The sequence below is a fragment of the Stigmatopora argus genome, chromosome 5 (genome assembly GCF_051989625.1).
Source record: "Stigmatopora argus isolate UIUO_Sarg chromosome 5, RoL_Sarg_1.0, whole genome shotgun sequence".
NCBI lineage: Eukaryota > Metazoa > Chordata > Actinopteri > Syngnathiformes > Syngnathidae > Stigmatopora > Stigmatopora argus.
Window position 1 is genome coordinate 17,138,189 of NC_135391.1, and position 14,360 is coordinate 17,152,548.

At 40.6% G+C, this 14,360-nt stretch overlaps 1 protein-coding gene across 1 annotated transcript in view; it reads right to left on the reverse strand.

Annotated features, from left to right (window-relative positions):
- The window catches only part of cemip2 (cell migration inducing hyaluronidase 2), a 51,358-nt gene extending 37,869 nt beyond the window's left edge, over positions 1–13,489 (reverse strand). Inside the window, exons 1-4 of the mRNA XM_077600429.1 lie at positions 13,255–13,489; positions 6,506–6,855; positions 6,164–6,304; positions 4,532–5,099 (exon numbers count right to left, since the gene is read on the reverse strand). Of these exons, the coding sequence (XP_077456555.1) occupies positions 4,532–5,099; positions 6,164–6,304; positions 6,506–6,824 (1,028 nt within the window). The 5' untranslated portion in view covers positions 6,825–6,855; positions 13,255–13,489. The remainder of the gene's footprint in view (positions 1–4,531; positions 5,100–6,163; positions 6,305–6,505; positions 6,856–13,254) is intronic.
- Positions 13,490–14,360: the final 871 nt, after the last annotated feature.

The following is a 14,360-nucleotide window of genomic DNA, read 5'->3' on the forward strand; positions in this document are numbered from 1 at the left end:
GAGTTGCGGGGGTGCTGGAGCCTATACCAGTTAATTATGTGCACCAGGCGGAGGACACCCTGAATTGGTAGACGGACAACCATTCACTCTCACATTCATACCTAGGGGGAATGTAGTGTTCAACCAGCCTAGCATCCATGTTCTTGGGATGTGGGAGGAAACAAGAGTACCCAGAGTAAACCAAACATACAAACTCCACACGACTCTGGGATGAAAACCTTGAGTGAGTTGTGAGGCCGACACGGGAACTACTCGACTACCAATTCCCAGTACTCAATTAAATACAAATACATTAATTAATAATAAAGTAAAACACAAAAGTAAACACTTAAAGAAAGTTTAAAAACAATCCAATTTTAAAAATGTAGTGCTAAAACATCTCAAAAAGTGCATTGAGTGGCTACACACCAACTTGTGTGTCATTTGTCGATCGTCCTGGGAGAAAAAAAAGATCTTTTCAACTTGCACGCTGTGCGTGTACTGATAAAAGTACAAGCAGCAAGCCCAAGGGAGAGCGTAAACGCCGCACTTTTAGTTGCAGCCTCTGCCACTGGTTGAGCTTCACAGCCTTTAAACAGCCTCATTATTGCTGGGTGTGTGCGGGCAGCTAAATGCTCTCCTGAGAGACATTAAATACACAGGGTCTGCTGATGGATAGTCCACTTAAGTTAAAAGCAGGTACAAGTTCATTTCCAGAGCCCCAAAACTGTTTTGATCTATGTGCAAAGCAGCCGTGTGTTGCAATAGTGCATTATTTGGTTGAAATGGCTCTAAAGTCATGCAGGGAGAAAAACCTCCGTACATTTGCTGGAGCAGGAGAATAAATGGTGTTGACATAATTGCGTCTAACGTGTAGGTGTGACAGTCACATTCCTCGTTAGATCTTGGCTTTGAAGCACTCAAGTCCAGTGAGACTTTGGACCTTGCATGTCTATGTTGAGTATGTCAGCTGTAGGTCTGGTTTCAGGCAAGAGCACAGATAAATTCCATTCAATAAACGGTAAAAGATTAGAAGCGTTCGCACTGGTAGGTCTTTATCAACTAACTTGAAGTGCTACGGTGTGGTTTTGAGTGGATTTCTGTAAAGACCTCTGTGCTGGCTCGGTACCCTGAGGTGAAATGTGACACTGGAGAAGCTGGCATAGTGCTCAATTTGTCTGCCAAGCAAGGATCGAGCCAGGCCCGGATATAAATAAATCGAGTCTCGCGCTATACCTTGCATGGAAGAGGTATAAAATTTTGGTAGTTTGTGTTCAATAGACAATTGGAAAACTGACCAACTCTGTCAACATATTTGTCCTTTGAAGAATCCAAAGAGAGAGACACTACACTTCCTGAATAATCACTCAATTTTGCACAAATCCTGGAAATTTTACGCCCATAACCTTGTTATCCGGTGTGTGCTTCCTTTCCTGACAAAGAGCAGAGATCCAGAGAAAACAGGAAGAGAAATATGGACTCGTTCAAGGTAGGATTTGCAATGGCACGGTATAAGATAGGGCATCATTCCAGATATTAAAGAATCACAGAACAAATGTTATGGCTTCAACGTTTGGAGGTCTGGGCCTCATTAGGGACGACGTTAGAGCCTATCCCCTTGGATTATGGATGAGAGGCTAATGTGGACATATCACACAAAAGTAGCCCAAACACAGTAAACTATGGGTGAAAAGTCAAGTTACTGGGGAGCTAAAGTAGAAGTTAAGTAGGGCTAGGAGAGCTAACTATTATTATGAAACGTGATAACAGGTTACACTGTTTTTAACGCATTAGCAGCCATTTATGCCGAAAAGACATCCAATTCGTTGAGTGCGAAGGTACCAGCAAATGAACATTTATTAACTGCTAACGCGTCCACTTCAAAATTGGACATTTGCTAGTAAAGAACTAATTTAAATTCAAAGCAAAAAGATGAAAAGAGGCACATAATTAGACATCTTATCATTGTTAGTCTCACTAGCACCTCAGGGGGTACTGTACTGAATTTTATAGTAGATTGGAATTCATTGAACCATAACCCATTATCATTTTCTTTGTAAAATAAATCAAAAAAGCGCTAAACACTCTTTAAATCCCATTAATATCTTGCAGGAAGCCAGAGACATTTTCCGCAAAGGATATAAGGGAAGGTTCGCTTTTTAATCCGTTTAGTTTCATTGCTGCAGCGGCCAACATTTTTGTTGTGTATTTTGCAAGAAATTCAATCACCCAAGAATCATGTTCTTCAGGACTTTCAACTTTTAATTTTAACTCATCGCACGATACAGACAAGTCTATTCGTCTACCTACTCGATTGTTCACTCTCCGGGTCTTTACCCTTACCTCCCCCTACATCATCGGTTTCAGCTATGAAGGAGCAGGCAGGCGGTTAACATTGGGCGGCCCCGTGGCGCGAGGGGTTAGGGAGTCAGCCTCACAGCTCTGGGGTCCTGGGTTCAAGTCCAGGTCGGTCCATCTGTGTGGAGTTTGCATGTTCTCCCCGGCCCTGCGTGGGTTTTCTCCGGGTACTCCGGATTCCTCCCACATTTCCAAAAACATGCATGGTAGGCTGATTGGACACTCTAAATTGCCCCTAGGTATGGGTGTGAGTGTGCATGGTTGCATGCAGAACAACTCCGAGCCGACCCACTACAACAGGGGTGGCCAACTCCGGTCCTCGAGAGCCACAATCCGGTCTGTTTTCCATATCTCCCTCCACCAACACACCTGAATCAAATAATCAACTCATCAGCAAGCTTCTGGACAGCTTGCTGATGAGTTGATTATTTGATTCAGGTGTGTTGGTGGAGGGAGATATGGAAAACAGACCGGATTGTGGCTCTCGAGGACTGGAGTTGGCCACCCCTGCACTACAAGGTCCAAGTTTAACTGAATGCTTTTATTGCCATTTTACAAGTATAATGAGATTTAAAGGCTCCCTGTCGTTTTCTTTCTTTTTTTTAAATGCCTCATTATATACATGTGCAAAAACAGACCCACTTATTTAGCCTTATTGAAAACTCCCTGAACTCATTAGAGGACAGCCTGTAATTCCTTTTTTACATGATATCAAAGAGTTTCCTGATTTTTTTGCAAATGTTATGAAAACATTGAAAAATCATAAAATAACTGTACATTGTTCCTTTTTGTGAGGCTGAAAATAGCCTGGTTGCCAATGGTGATGTCTTCAGTTGATGATTTTATTTATTTCAGATTGCGAAGCAAGTTTTGGTTTGAAGGTAAATTTATAAAAACAAAGACATCTGTCAAAATTTCTGCAGGTTTTAATATTCATTACTTTTCATAGTGTAAGGAGGGAGTTATCTTATCTTTATTGCCCAACAAAAATACCTAAAATCATCATATTTTAGATTAGCTTTTCTTTTAAAGGTTGCATAGTTACTTACATGATTGAATAATGAGAGTAATTCATTTACTTATTGACAGAAGTTTGAAGTTTCAAATTTGCAAAAAGAGGTGCTAGTTATCGTGATAATTATCAACAGACTGATAGTTGTTTTTAATCAATTTTTGTCATATCTGCCAAGCTTAATCTCAACATTTAAAAATTGACAACAATCTACTATTTAGTAATACAGTCGTACCTCTACTTGCGAAATTATTGGTTCCATAACTTTTTTTGTAACTTGAAAATTTCGTAAGTAGAGGGGTGTACATTATATGTAAATTCTCTAATTCGTTCCCCAGTCCTCACACAACTACCAACTAAACCCTTTAAAATTAGTAAGTGTCCCAATGTTGTATGAAAGATGTGAGAAAACACAAAAATGAGAAAAAATTATAAGGAAATGATGTATCAATGTCTTAAAATATATAAAGCATATGAAAATGTGCCCTGCGCCGCTGAAATAGTTCCCTCCGCGGCCCGTTCTACCAGGGCTGAAAGCTGACCACTTTGTAGTACATTTTAGACTTTTACGTGTGGCCTGTGTGTGTGAGAGAGAAAATATGTGCTGCATTGCATTTGTACGGTTTTTAATCGCTTAATAAGGGGAATTGCAATCATTAATAAGGGGAGCATTTAGCTGAGTTGGACAGGTATGTAAGAGAGAATCTTGAAACATGGATAGTGGTTGTTGCAAGACAGCCAATTAAATTGAATTGAATGCTTTTATTGTCATTACTATATGAGATAGAATGAGAGCAATGAAATGAGAGCCCAGTCGAGGGTAGCGATGTTCTAAAGTGAGAATCAATGTATCCATGACAATATTTTCAAAATAAAATCATGGATAAGGAAATGCATTTACTTTTGGGGGGATTTTGTAACTTGGATCTTTTTCGTTTCTCGAGTCACTCATTTGCATATAAAAAAAAATCGTAACCTGAAAATCTCATACCTAGAGGCATTCGTAAGTGGAGGTATTACTGTGTAGCAACAGATGAGGATTCACAGGATTAGTTTTGCGGGCCACATAAAAAAAAGTGAGGGCCGAAATATGGCCCCAGGGCTACGTGTTTGCACCTATGCAACAAAGATTAGATCACGGGACAAGAGTAAATTCTTTCGTGGTGCAAAAGGCCTCCTCACCTGTACTTGAGATCATAGACGTAGCTGCTGCCGAGCGAGTCTTCGATAGCCTTCTTGGTTTCATCCAGAAGACTTTTGACTGCGGAGTCTCCAACAGCGAGTGCCACGATGCGACCAGTTGGCAGGGTCCTAAGCAGACGAGTGAGCCGGCGACTATCATTGCGTGAATCATGGGTGTCATAACGTTCCCTGAGCAGGACGTCGCCAGTGTCCTGATCCACCACGCGGAGGTTGATGCCTCTGCTGAAGTTCCGCTGGAAGTTATCGCCCCCTGTGGCCAGGCCAGAGGCAGGCACGCTTTTAGTCAACAGTGACCACGAGACTCTCTCTGTGCCATGAAGCTCCAAGGTTCCGCCGCTCATGACGCCGATGAACTTGCGTCCCAGACCGGGTACTTCAGCGATGTCCTTGCTGTCGTAGCGGCCGGTCAGGGCGATAGCAGCATGGGAACGGTAGCGACATTTGGGTGTGCCAATATATAGGGCGCCACCGCTTTCAATCAGGATGTGATGTGTTCTCAAGGTTATGTTCTTAGAGCCGTCTGCTTTGTCGGCAAAGACTACACGACCTGTAAAAGGAAGGAAAGAGGACTTGGACTCGACTTTCAAAACAATGACTGGGCGATATGGCCTAAAGATAAAATGCCCAATTCAATCAAGAAAAAAATTATCTCCCCTACATTTTTATGAACAAAAGACAGAATAACCTAACTAAGTTGAGCCCTTTAGAGCAGGGGTGGCCAAGTCCAATAGATGTTCAATTCATTTTGACTGGGAGGGCCAATTGAATATTTGTTCATTAAATGGGTATATTATTTCAATAAAGCATTTGGTCATTCGACCTTTCCAGTGGACATCAGCCACTGTCAATGAAACTGAAACATGGGCATTCACAGCCAATCCTCCCACTTAAAATATACATTGGATGTCTATTGTTGTCAATGGAGGTAATGAGTTGAACATTATTGAAATTCCTCCAAAGATAATAAGAAATAAATCAATTTCATCTGGACATGACTTTGGGTCCCACTTGGAATTCCAAATGTTAATATTGTAAACGACATAATAATAATCGGACATAGGCCCTGTCGTCATCATCAACAACAAAAAGCCTACTTGTCATCACACCCAGAAACTGCGTACGACGAAATTGGTGGTGCTTCTCCATAAGCTGCGTTTACTCGGCAAAAGACCTAAATAAGTGACATGATCCAAAATATAATGTGTATATGAGTGCAATTTATGGAATTATTTATTTATTTTCCAAAAAGCCACTTGCACTCTAAAGGGTTAAAAAGGGTAAAGAACATTGACCAAAAGCAACGTAAATAATGTGCAAAACAGTCGTATGTATTTTTTTCTCTCATTCTGCTTGTGCTGTCTGCCCCCATTTATAAAGAAAGTTTCACAAAGAAACAATCTATTTAATACAATCCTTCCATTTTGAAAAAAAATACAACACTACCAAAAAACTCAAAATTAATTATATTTCTTAATCGTTTGCAGAAAAAAAACGCTTCACGTCAAATACCTCAATAAAATTTGTTGCCTTTTCAAAAGAAAAAACAACAACTTGTTAATGGAGATTTCCACGTGACTGCTCAATATTTAGTACTTTTGTTAGATTTCTTACCTCCGGATTGGATATTGAGTGATCGGAAAGTTGCAGAAGACTCCAGTCGAAATAGATCTCCTCTCTTGACAACAATATTTTTTTCTGGCTGGTGGCCTGGGTTCCAATTACTCAAGGACGGGCTGTGGTCAGGGCAATTCTCTGCAAAAAAAAAACCAAGAAGGTGTCAGAAATAAATCCCTGTAAGGAACCGATCACAAAGTTGCGACTTATTTAGTGAGGCCCATGGGACAATATTCATTCATTCATTTTCTGAACCGGTGAATACCCATTATACAAGTGTATTTTGACATTTTCCATGATGGCTGGTATTTGCTGCTTTAAAGGCTAAACAATGCTTACCATCTAAAATGTCCCCACTAGTGAGACTAAGTACAAGTATGAGGCATAAGAAGAAAGCTGCCATGGATACTCCGAAGCAGATGAGTGTGTTCTTTCTGAGCTTGAGGCTCTGAACACGCTCTCGCCTCTGGTTTTCCTCCGACAAGCTGAAAGTAGCTTGTCGCTGCGGTTTGATCGGCGGTGGAGGCGGAGCTTTCACCAGTGGGGATGAGCGGACTGGAGCCACCCGACCCGGTACGTAACCCGGGGAGCGTTGGTGATTGCCTTTGGGGGGAGCCGCAAAGACCGGGAAGCGGCTCGGACCATCACTTGCCGGCATGGTAGTTACGTCTGCAGACGCCTGCTGCTATCTGAACGGGGGGGGGGGAACAGAATTGGAGAAGGAGGGCCAGACAAACAATAGTCATTCAACACTGCATGTTTGCACAAATGAGTCACTCAGGCGGTTAGAAAGAATTTGGAAAAGTGCAGCAAAAAGATAAAAAAACATGGAACATTTTTGCAATAGCATCGATTGCAAAACTTAACTTGGAATCAGGTTTGTGTGTGCACTGAATGAACCCATCGGATTGAAATGTCTATTTATTAGTAGGAATATAACAGTGAATCACGTAAGGGGGCCAGCAGGCTAAACACGTGGAGCTCAATGCTGACCCATCTTTTCCACGTCCTAAATGAACAAGAATGTTGTTTCAGTACATGCTACAGTTCCAGCTAAACTGTCTTCATCATAAGTAACTTCAAAATTAATTCATTATTTTTTTGTAAATGGCCATATAGGAGGTAAATTTCCACTGTTTCTTTTTGTGAGGATTAAAATAGTCTGCTTGCCAATGGTGATGATGTCTTCCGTTGATTATTTTGTTTATTTCCAATTGCACAGCAACTTTTAGTTTGAGGCCAAATTTGTAAAAATAAAGAAGTCTCGGGCGGCCCGGCGGCTTGAGTGGTTAGCATGTCGGCTTCACAGGTCTGGGGTCCTGGGTTCAAATCCAGTTTGTATGTTCGTGAGTTTTCTCCAGGTTCTCCGGTTTCCTTCCACATTCCAAAGACATGCATGGTAGGCTGATTGGACACTCTAAATTGCCTCTGGGTATGAGTCTGAGTGTGAATGCTTGTCCGTCTGCTTGTGCCCTGCGATCGGCTGTCCCCCGCCTCTGGCCCGAAGTCAGCTGGGATAGGTTCCAGCACCCCCCGCAAGCCCAGTGAGGATAAAGCGGTTCAGAAAATGAATGAATGAATGAATAATTGAATAGATGTGCGTTCATGTGTTCGTGTGCTGTCTCTTGCCTCCCCTTAGCTTCCTCTTGTTCACCTGTGTTTTAACACGGATAGATTTTGCATGCTTGTTATTCATTTTAAGACATCAAATAATTTTCTTATCATTTTCTCTAATTTTTGTGTGTTTCTCACATCTTTCATACAAAATTGGGACACTGAATTTTAAAGGGTTTAGTTGTGTTAGAACCGCGAAAAATGTTCTGGAACCAATTAATTTCGTAAGTAGAGGTACGACTGTATTGTTGTAATGCCTTATTGTGAGATAATCGTTATTGTGAAACTTGGATCACACATACCTAGAGCTTACCAACTCTACTGCTAAGACCGTTTTTGTTTCTGCAGCCTCATTTCCTCTGCTTCTGTTGTGAGCAGGTGTGCCTGATATATTAATGTTTGTATAAATTTTGTTCAGCCTACTTTGTGCTTTCCTTTCTTGTGTTATCTAACCCGACCTGAAAGTGGAACACCCCTGTCCAACTCTAATTAGTGCCATCTGGTCCAATAATGTTAATATACTTTTGAGAATGTTGTCATCATTCAGTGTTTACAACCACCTTTTGGACTTTGGACATTATGAACACAGACAGTTTGCGTCCATGATGAACAATCTGGTTGTATTCGTCACATGATTTCCATGCTATCTGTTGTGTGTCAGTTTTGGACTTCTGTTCTTTCTTTTCCTCCTGTGTTCAATCCAATAGTTTGATTACAAAAATAGTTGAAGCAAAATCTTTGCCTCAGAGTTTTGAAGAATAAATAACACAATTTCTTTTAAAAAGTCATGAGTAATGAAAATATGAATAATTCTAAATATAATCCAATTAATAAAAAAAAATAAAAAAAATGTTTTAAGGTATTTTTTAAAGAATAAAAAGGAAATTAATTAAAATTAATGTGGCCTGTGTGCTTTTAGGTATGTTATGTATTATAAATCTCTTGTGTCTTCATACAGCTAACTGTTTGGCTGCCATTGACGGCAATAGGCATCAAATTCATTATGGCTAGGGGGGTTTGGCAGCTGTCGAACAGTCCCCCCAGTCAAATGGATAGGACGTCTTCCAGTGATAATATAATTTAATTCAATTATTATTTGAACTTATTTTTTTAGTTACTTATCATACCCAGCACTAAAGTAATTCAACAATATAAGCGTATCACATTTTGAAAATAACTGTTGTCCTATAAAAATAAGGTCACACTAAAAGGATATTCATCGAATCACACACATGCTGAGTCCTTTTTTTCTTATTGCACTACACTGTGAAAAAATTCCAGAAGATCATGTATTATGTCATTATGTCATTTAATCAGGGTTCTTATAGATCAAGGCAAGTTCAATTCAGGACATTTTTGATGCAATTGAAATTAAATTTATGACCAAATCCCCCCCAAAAAGAAAAAAAAGACACCAGACATAAAGTAATGTGGTCCAGTCATTGCTCAAAGACACAGAGAATGAGGAAATGACATCACTTAGTCGGGTGTTTCATCCTTATGTAACAGGGTTAGTCATGGTAGCAAAAATTGAACGTTTATGTTCTGCTATAATTAAAAAAAACTTGATAAATGTGTTATTTTATGACGTTTAAATGCCGTCTATCCTTCAGAATCAAAACTTAGAACTTTATATTCATTTACTCATGTGTTCCACTTATTCTCACAAGAGTCACAGGGGTGCTGGAGCCTATCCCAGCCAACTTTGAGCAGTAGGCACACCTTGAATTGGTTTCCAGTCAATTGGAACTTTATATTTCTGTATTATTATCCCCTATGTCAATTATTAATGTGACACAATCTCCTTGAAGTTGGGTCCACTTGGCTAATTATGCTCTTTTCCTGTGGATGTCAAATGGGAGGTAAGCACCATGTGCTCGGAAAAAAAAACTTTTATTGTTCATTTCTAACCGTGAAAAGCAGGCTTGTCCAAACTATTCTATAAAGGGCTGCAGGTTTTTTGTTTCAACTGATCCAGCACAGACAGTCTCATTAATGAGATTTCTGCTAAAACAGGCAGCACATGACCACAATCAACTAATAACAATTTTAACACAACAGATTGGCAAAAAATTATTCTCTTCATTGGTTGAAATGAAAACCTGAACCTACTACGGCTGTTGTATTCCCTTCAAAATATTCCGAAAATGATGAACACAAATGTCCTCACAATAGGATAACGCACGACCACTTGCCAACAAGAAGTATAGTCTTGAATTAGCGATCGCTCCGCCAACAGGAGCTTACAGGCTAATGGGGAAGAAAAAAACACTGAAAAAAATGCAACGCTCCGCCCAGTGTACATTACAAAGAGGTAGTTGCGACCAGAGACATTACAAAGCCTGAGATGCGACCAAAGATATCACACGAGGAGTTGCGGAGCCAGTGCCCCTGATGTTCTTATGAGCAGCCAACGAGAAGTAATATATACCTCGTATATACCTCGTATTAGCAATCGCTCCGGCATTCGCGCTGAGTGACGGGGAAAAAAAACACGGGAAAATGCAACGCTCTGCCCAGTGCTCATAGATATCTGTTATACACGAAAGAGATGCGGCAAAAAAGATGCGCTACAAAAGTGTGCTACAATGATAAACAGGCTCTCATGTCTTGGCTATCTGGCTTTCTCGCATCTCGAATTTTTTCCCGTATCTAGAGATAATTATTTTCTCAAAATGTTACTCGTATCTCGAAATGCTCGTATTTAGGGGTGCTCGTACGTCGAGACCACTGTATAGTGATACCTTGACCGATCAGCTTAATGCGTTCCGGGACCGTGCTTGTATGTCAATTTACTAGTATCGCAAATATTTTTTTCCCAAAGAAAAGTAAATACAAATTAATTAGTTCCCACTCTCTGAAAAAACATAAGCACTAAATACCTCTCTAGTGGTTATGATCTTCAATACTAAAATGTGACATTACTGAGTACAGACTTACCACGGCGTGAGCGGGCGAGAGAGAAAGGACAGGAGAGAGACTTGACAGACGCGCTTGTAACATAACATAAACTTTAAATTTAACATAAAAGTTTGAATTTAACGTAAAAGTCCTCTTCTGTACTCCCTGTACACATATGACTGTACACCGACCCACCAGTCTAACTCCATCATCAAATTTGCCAATGACACCACTATGGTCAGACTCATCTCAGGGGGGATGAGTCTGCTTACAGAGATGAGGTCAACAAACTGTCTTTGTGGTGTGTGGTGAACAATCTCACACTAAACACCACGAAAACTAAAGAAATAATCCTGGACTTTCGCAAATGCAGCACAGATCTGGCCCCACTCCTGATAAATGGAGTATGTGTAGACAGGGTCCACTCCTTCAAATTCCTGGGGGACAACCTCTCCTGGTCTACCAACACCACGGCAGTGGTGAAGAAGGCCCAGAAACGACTCAATTTCCTGAGGTTACTCAGGAGAAACAACTTGGACACTAAGCTTCTGGTAACCTTCTATAGAGCCACTGTGGAGAGCATCCTGGCATACTGCATTACAGTGTGGTACACTGGAAGCACGGCAGCAGACAGAAAGTCCATGCAGAGTGATCAACACTGTCCAGAAGATCATCGGCTGCTCTCTGCCCTCACTGGATGACATTGCCAGCCCTCGTTACCTCAGCAGAGCCGGGAACATTGTCGGGGACCAATACCACCCTAGTCACAACCTGTTCCAGCTGCCGCCCTCTGGCAGACGCTACAGGTCTCACAAAGCACGGACAAATAGACTTAAGGACAGTTTTTTTCCCACAGCCATCAGGACTCTGAACTTGGGTTAGCACGACACACAATCCCTTCTGTGCAATAACTTCGGGGTGTGCAATAACAATGTGCAATATCTTAGATAGTGCAATATTTTAGAATTTACCTAGCCGGGATGTGACTTTTTATACTTTTATATTACTATTTATGTTTTTTTTTACTGGGAAAACGCACTTTGTGGAGTAGCACCACCAATTTCGTTATACGCAGCTGTGTATGATGACAATAAAGTCTTTTGATTTTATTTGATCTTGAAATGAACTTTGATTACTATACACGCGTTATACTAAATTAAACCTTCTTGTGCAAGAACCGAGGCAAATTGGAGTCACAATTGGAGACTAGATCAATGGATTGAATGTATTGAAAGTCTAAATGATATTAAATACACACGTAAAAATACTGTCCTACATTGTGGTGATTGACGTATTGTGGATGGTGTTGGAACCTACTAACTGTGATACACGAGGTAATACTGTACATTGATTTGACAGAGCTAAGTTTAGCTACGCTTGCGTAAAATCTCGCAAGAAGGAAAAAGATTGGTAGAATATCACTCCTAAAAATTGTAGAAGATGGGACAAAAGTTATCAAATTCAACATGAAAACAATGTTTGATGTTAGCACTGTAAAGGAGTAAAATTTATTTATTTATTTATTTATTTAAAAAGATACCGGTTGCATTGACTTTTTCAGTTTTGTTAATTCCGCTAAACTGGATGCACGGGGGAAGCCCGGCGGCGCGAGTGATTAGCGTGTCACCCTCACAGAGGGAAACCTCGGTTCAAATCCAGGTCGGTCCACCTGTGTTGAGTTTTCATGTTCTCCCCGGGCCTGTGTGGGTTTTCTACGGGTACTTCGGTTTCCTCCCACATTCCAAAGACATGCATGGTAGGCTGATTGGATACTCTAAACTGCCCCTAGGTATGTGTGAGCGTGAATGGATGTTTGTCTCCTTGTACCCTGCGATTGGCTGGCCAGCAATTCAGGGTGTCCCCTGGGATAGGCTCCAGCACCCCCCCACAAGCCTGGTGAGAATAAAGCGGTTCAGAAGATGAGATGGATGCACGGGATTCCTTTGTTGTCACAATAGTAAATCGGTAAAAAAGGACCCCCACACACACACACATTAAAGGAAAATCGCACCTTTTTTAAAATCAAATTTTTAAAATAGGTACGAATGTGCTTTGAATTATTCAAAGCATTTCAGTAAATAAATAATGACAATTGTCAAATGTAATTCGACTTTTCAAAAATCAACACGAGTCCTGTTTGTTAAATGACTAATTGGGTACCATTGAGTGCGAGAGACGCGACATCCATTGCGAATTGGGGTCTAGATTGGACGTCTCGCGCTGTCAATGGCAGCCAGTGGGTTAACGATCCTTGGAGCGCAGTATGTACTATACTCGCCTTATTCTTGCTACACTCATCACTTCCACTATCTTACATTAAAAGGGGTTCCGCTTCTGCTCAAGCAGCAGTACAAATAATGATTTACGGTCTTGTTTTGACCGCAATTAACACAAAAAGCGTAAAATCGAGATTCTTAATTACTAGTTAACAGTTCGTCTGTCAACCATTGACAGCTGGCCACAAAATAAAGATGTAACATACCACGCAAAGTCAAAGCAAATAACCATTTAGAAGCTTTCTCCTTTTTTGTAGACGCCAGCAACGAGGCATCCTGAAGCGGCTCGTGAGTTACCTTCGGCGGTGGTCGTGCTGTCCTGCTCCCGCTGCCACTCTGGTCCATCCGCTCTGAAAGTCAACTCTGAGACGCAGCAAGTAGCTTCACCCTCACCGCTAGCTCTGCGCGTGGCTTTTATATACACCTTTTGTACACATGGTGGGTTTTGTGTGCCTGTCGAGGGGCAGTCGTTTACCCCCCAGCCGCCTCCAACAGTCGGGTCAACCCTGGACACATTCGGAAAGGAAGTGACGATGCGTTAAGAGACAGCCGAATAGAGTAGGAGACAATTTTATCCCGATATTTCTCGTGGTGGGGCAAGTTAAAATGATTTTTCTGCATTCAAATTGTGCATTTTGCAATATTTGGAACACCTGATGGAATGTTTGATGACAGCTGTGTTTTGCAACGAACACTTTGTCTATCCATTTTATTACTGCTTAGTCTTTCTTTAATGAGTTCTTGAACGTCTCAAAATGGGGCACTGGTCTGCTACGGGAGGGTCTTGTTAAAACCAATGTGATACTGTCATCTGCTGGCGGGAATAAAATATAGCTGGGCTTGGTAGTAGATATCATAAAAATAAGGCTCGATGTCTGATGCGAATTGAGAGCTAAATTGCACAGGGTCCGCCATTTTGCGTCGGGCCCGTTCAATAAACACTTCTAGCAGTCAATTGAGCACTAAATTTGTGGGGGGGACATGGATTGCTCAATTTTCAAGCATTTTCCCATTTTATTTATGTTGTTGACTACTTAGTAGTTATTTATTTATTATTATTAGATTAGTTATTTGTCTGTTGTTGTTATTGTGCACTTCATGGTCAGGCTTTATATCTCATTATACTTGTATAATGGCCTATAAAAGCATTCAATTCAATTCAATTTTCTTGGTTTAGTATCAAAGTCAAATATATACAGTAAATCCACAGTATACATTTTTTTTTACTAAATACTTAGTGTAATATTTTTTTTAATAATTAAACATTCACTCCAAAACATAATCTCATTGATTTAGCTCATTATAAACAAATCAATTTCTTAGTAAGGTTGCTTTGATAAATTAATTAAAATTCAAAACATTGGGGGGGGAAAAAAACAATTAAAATTATTCATCCATTGGGT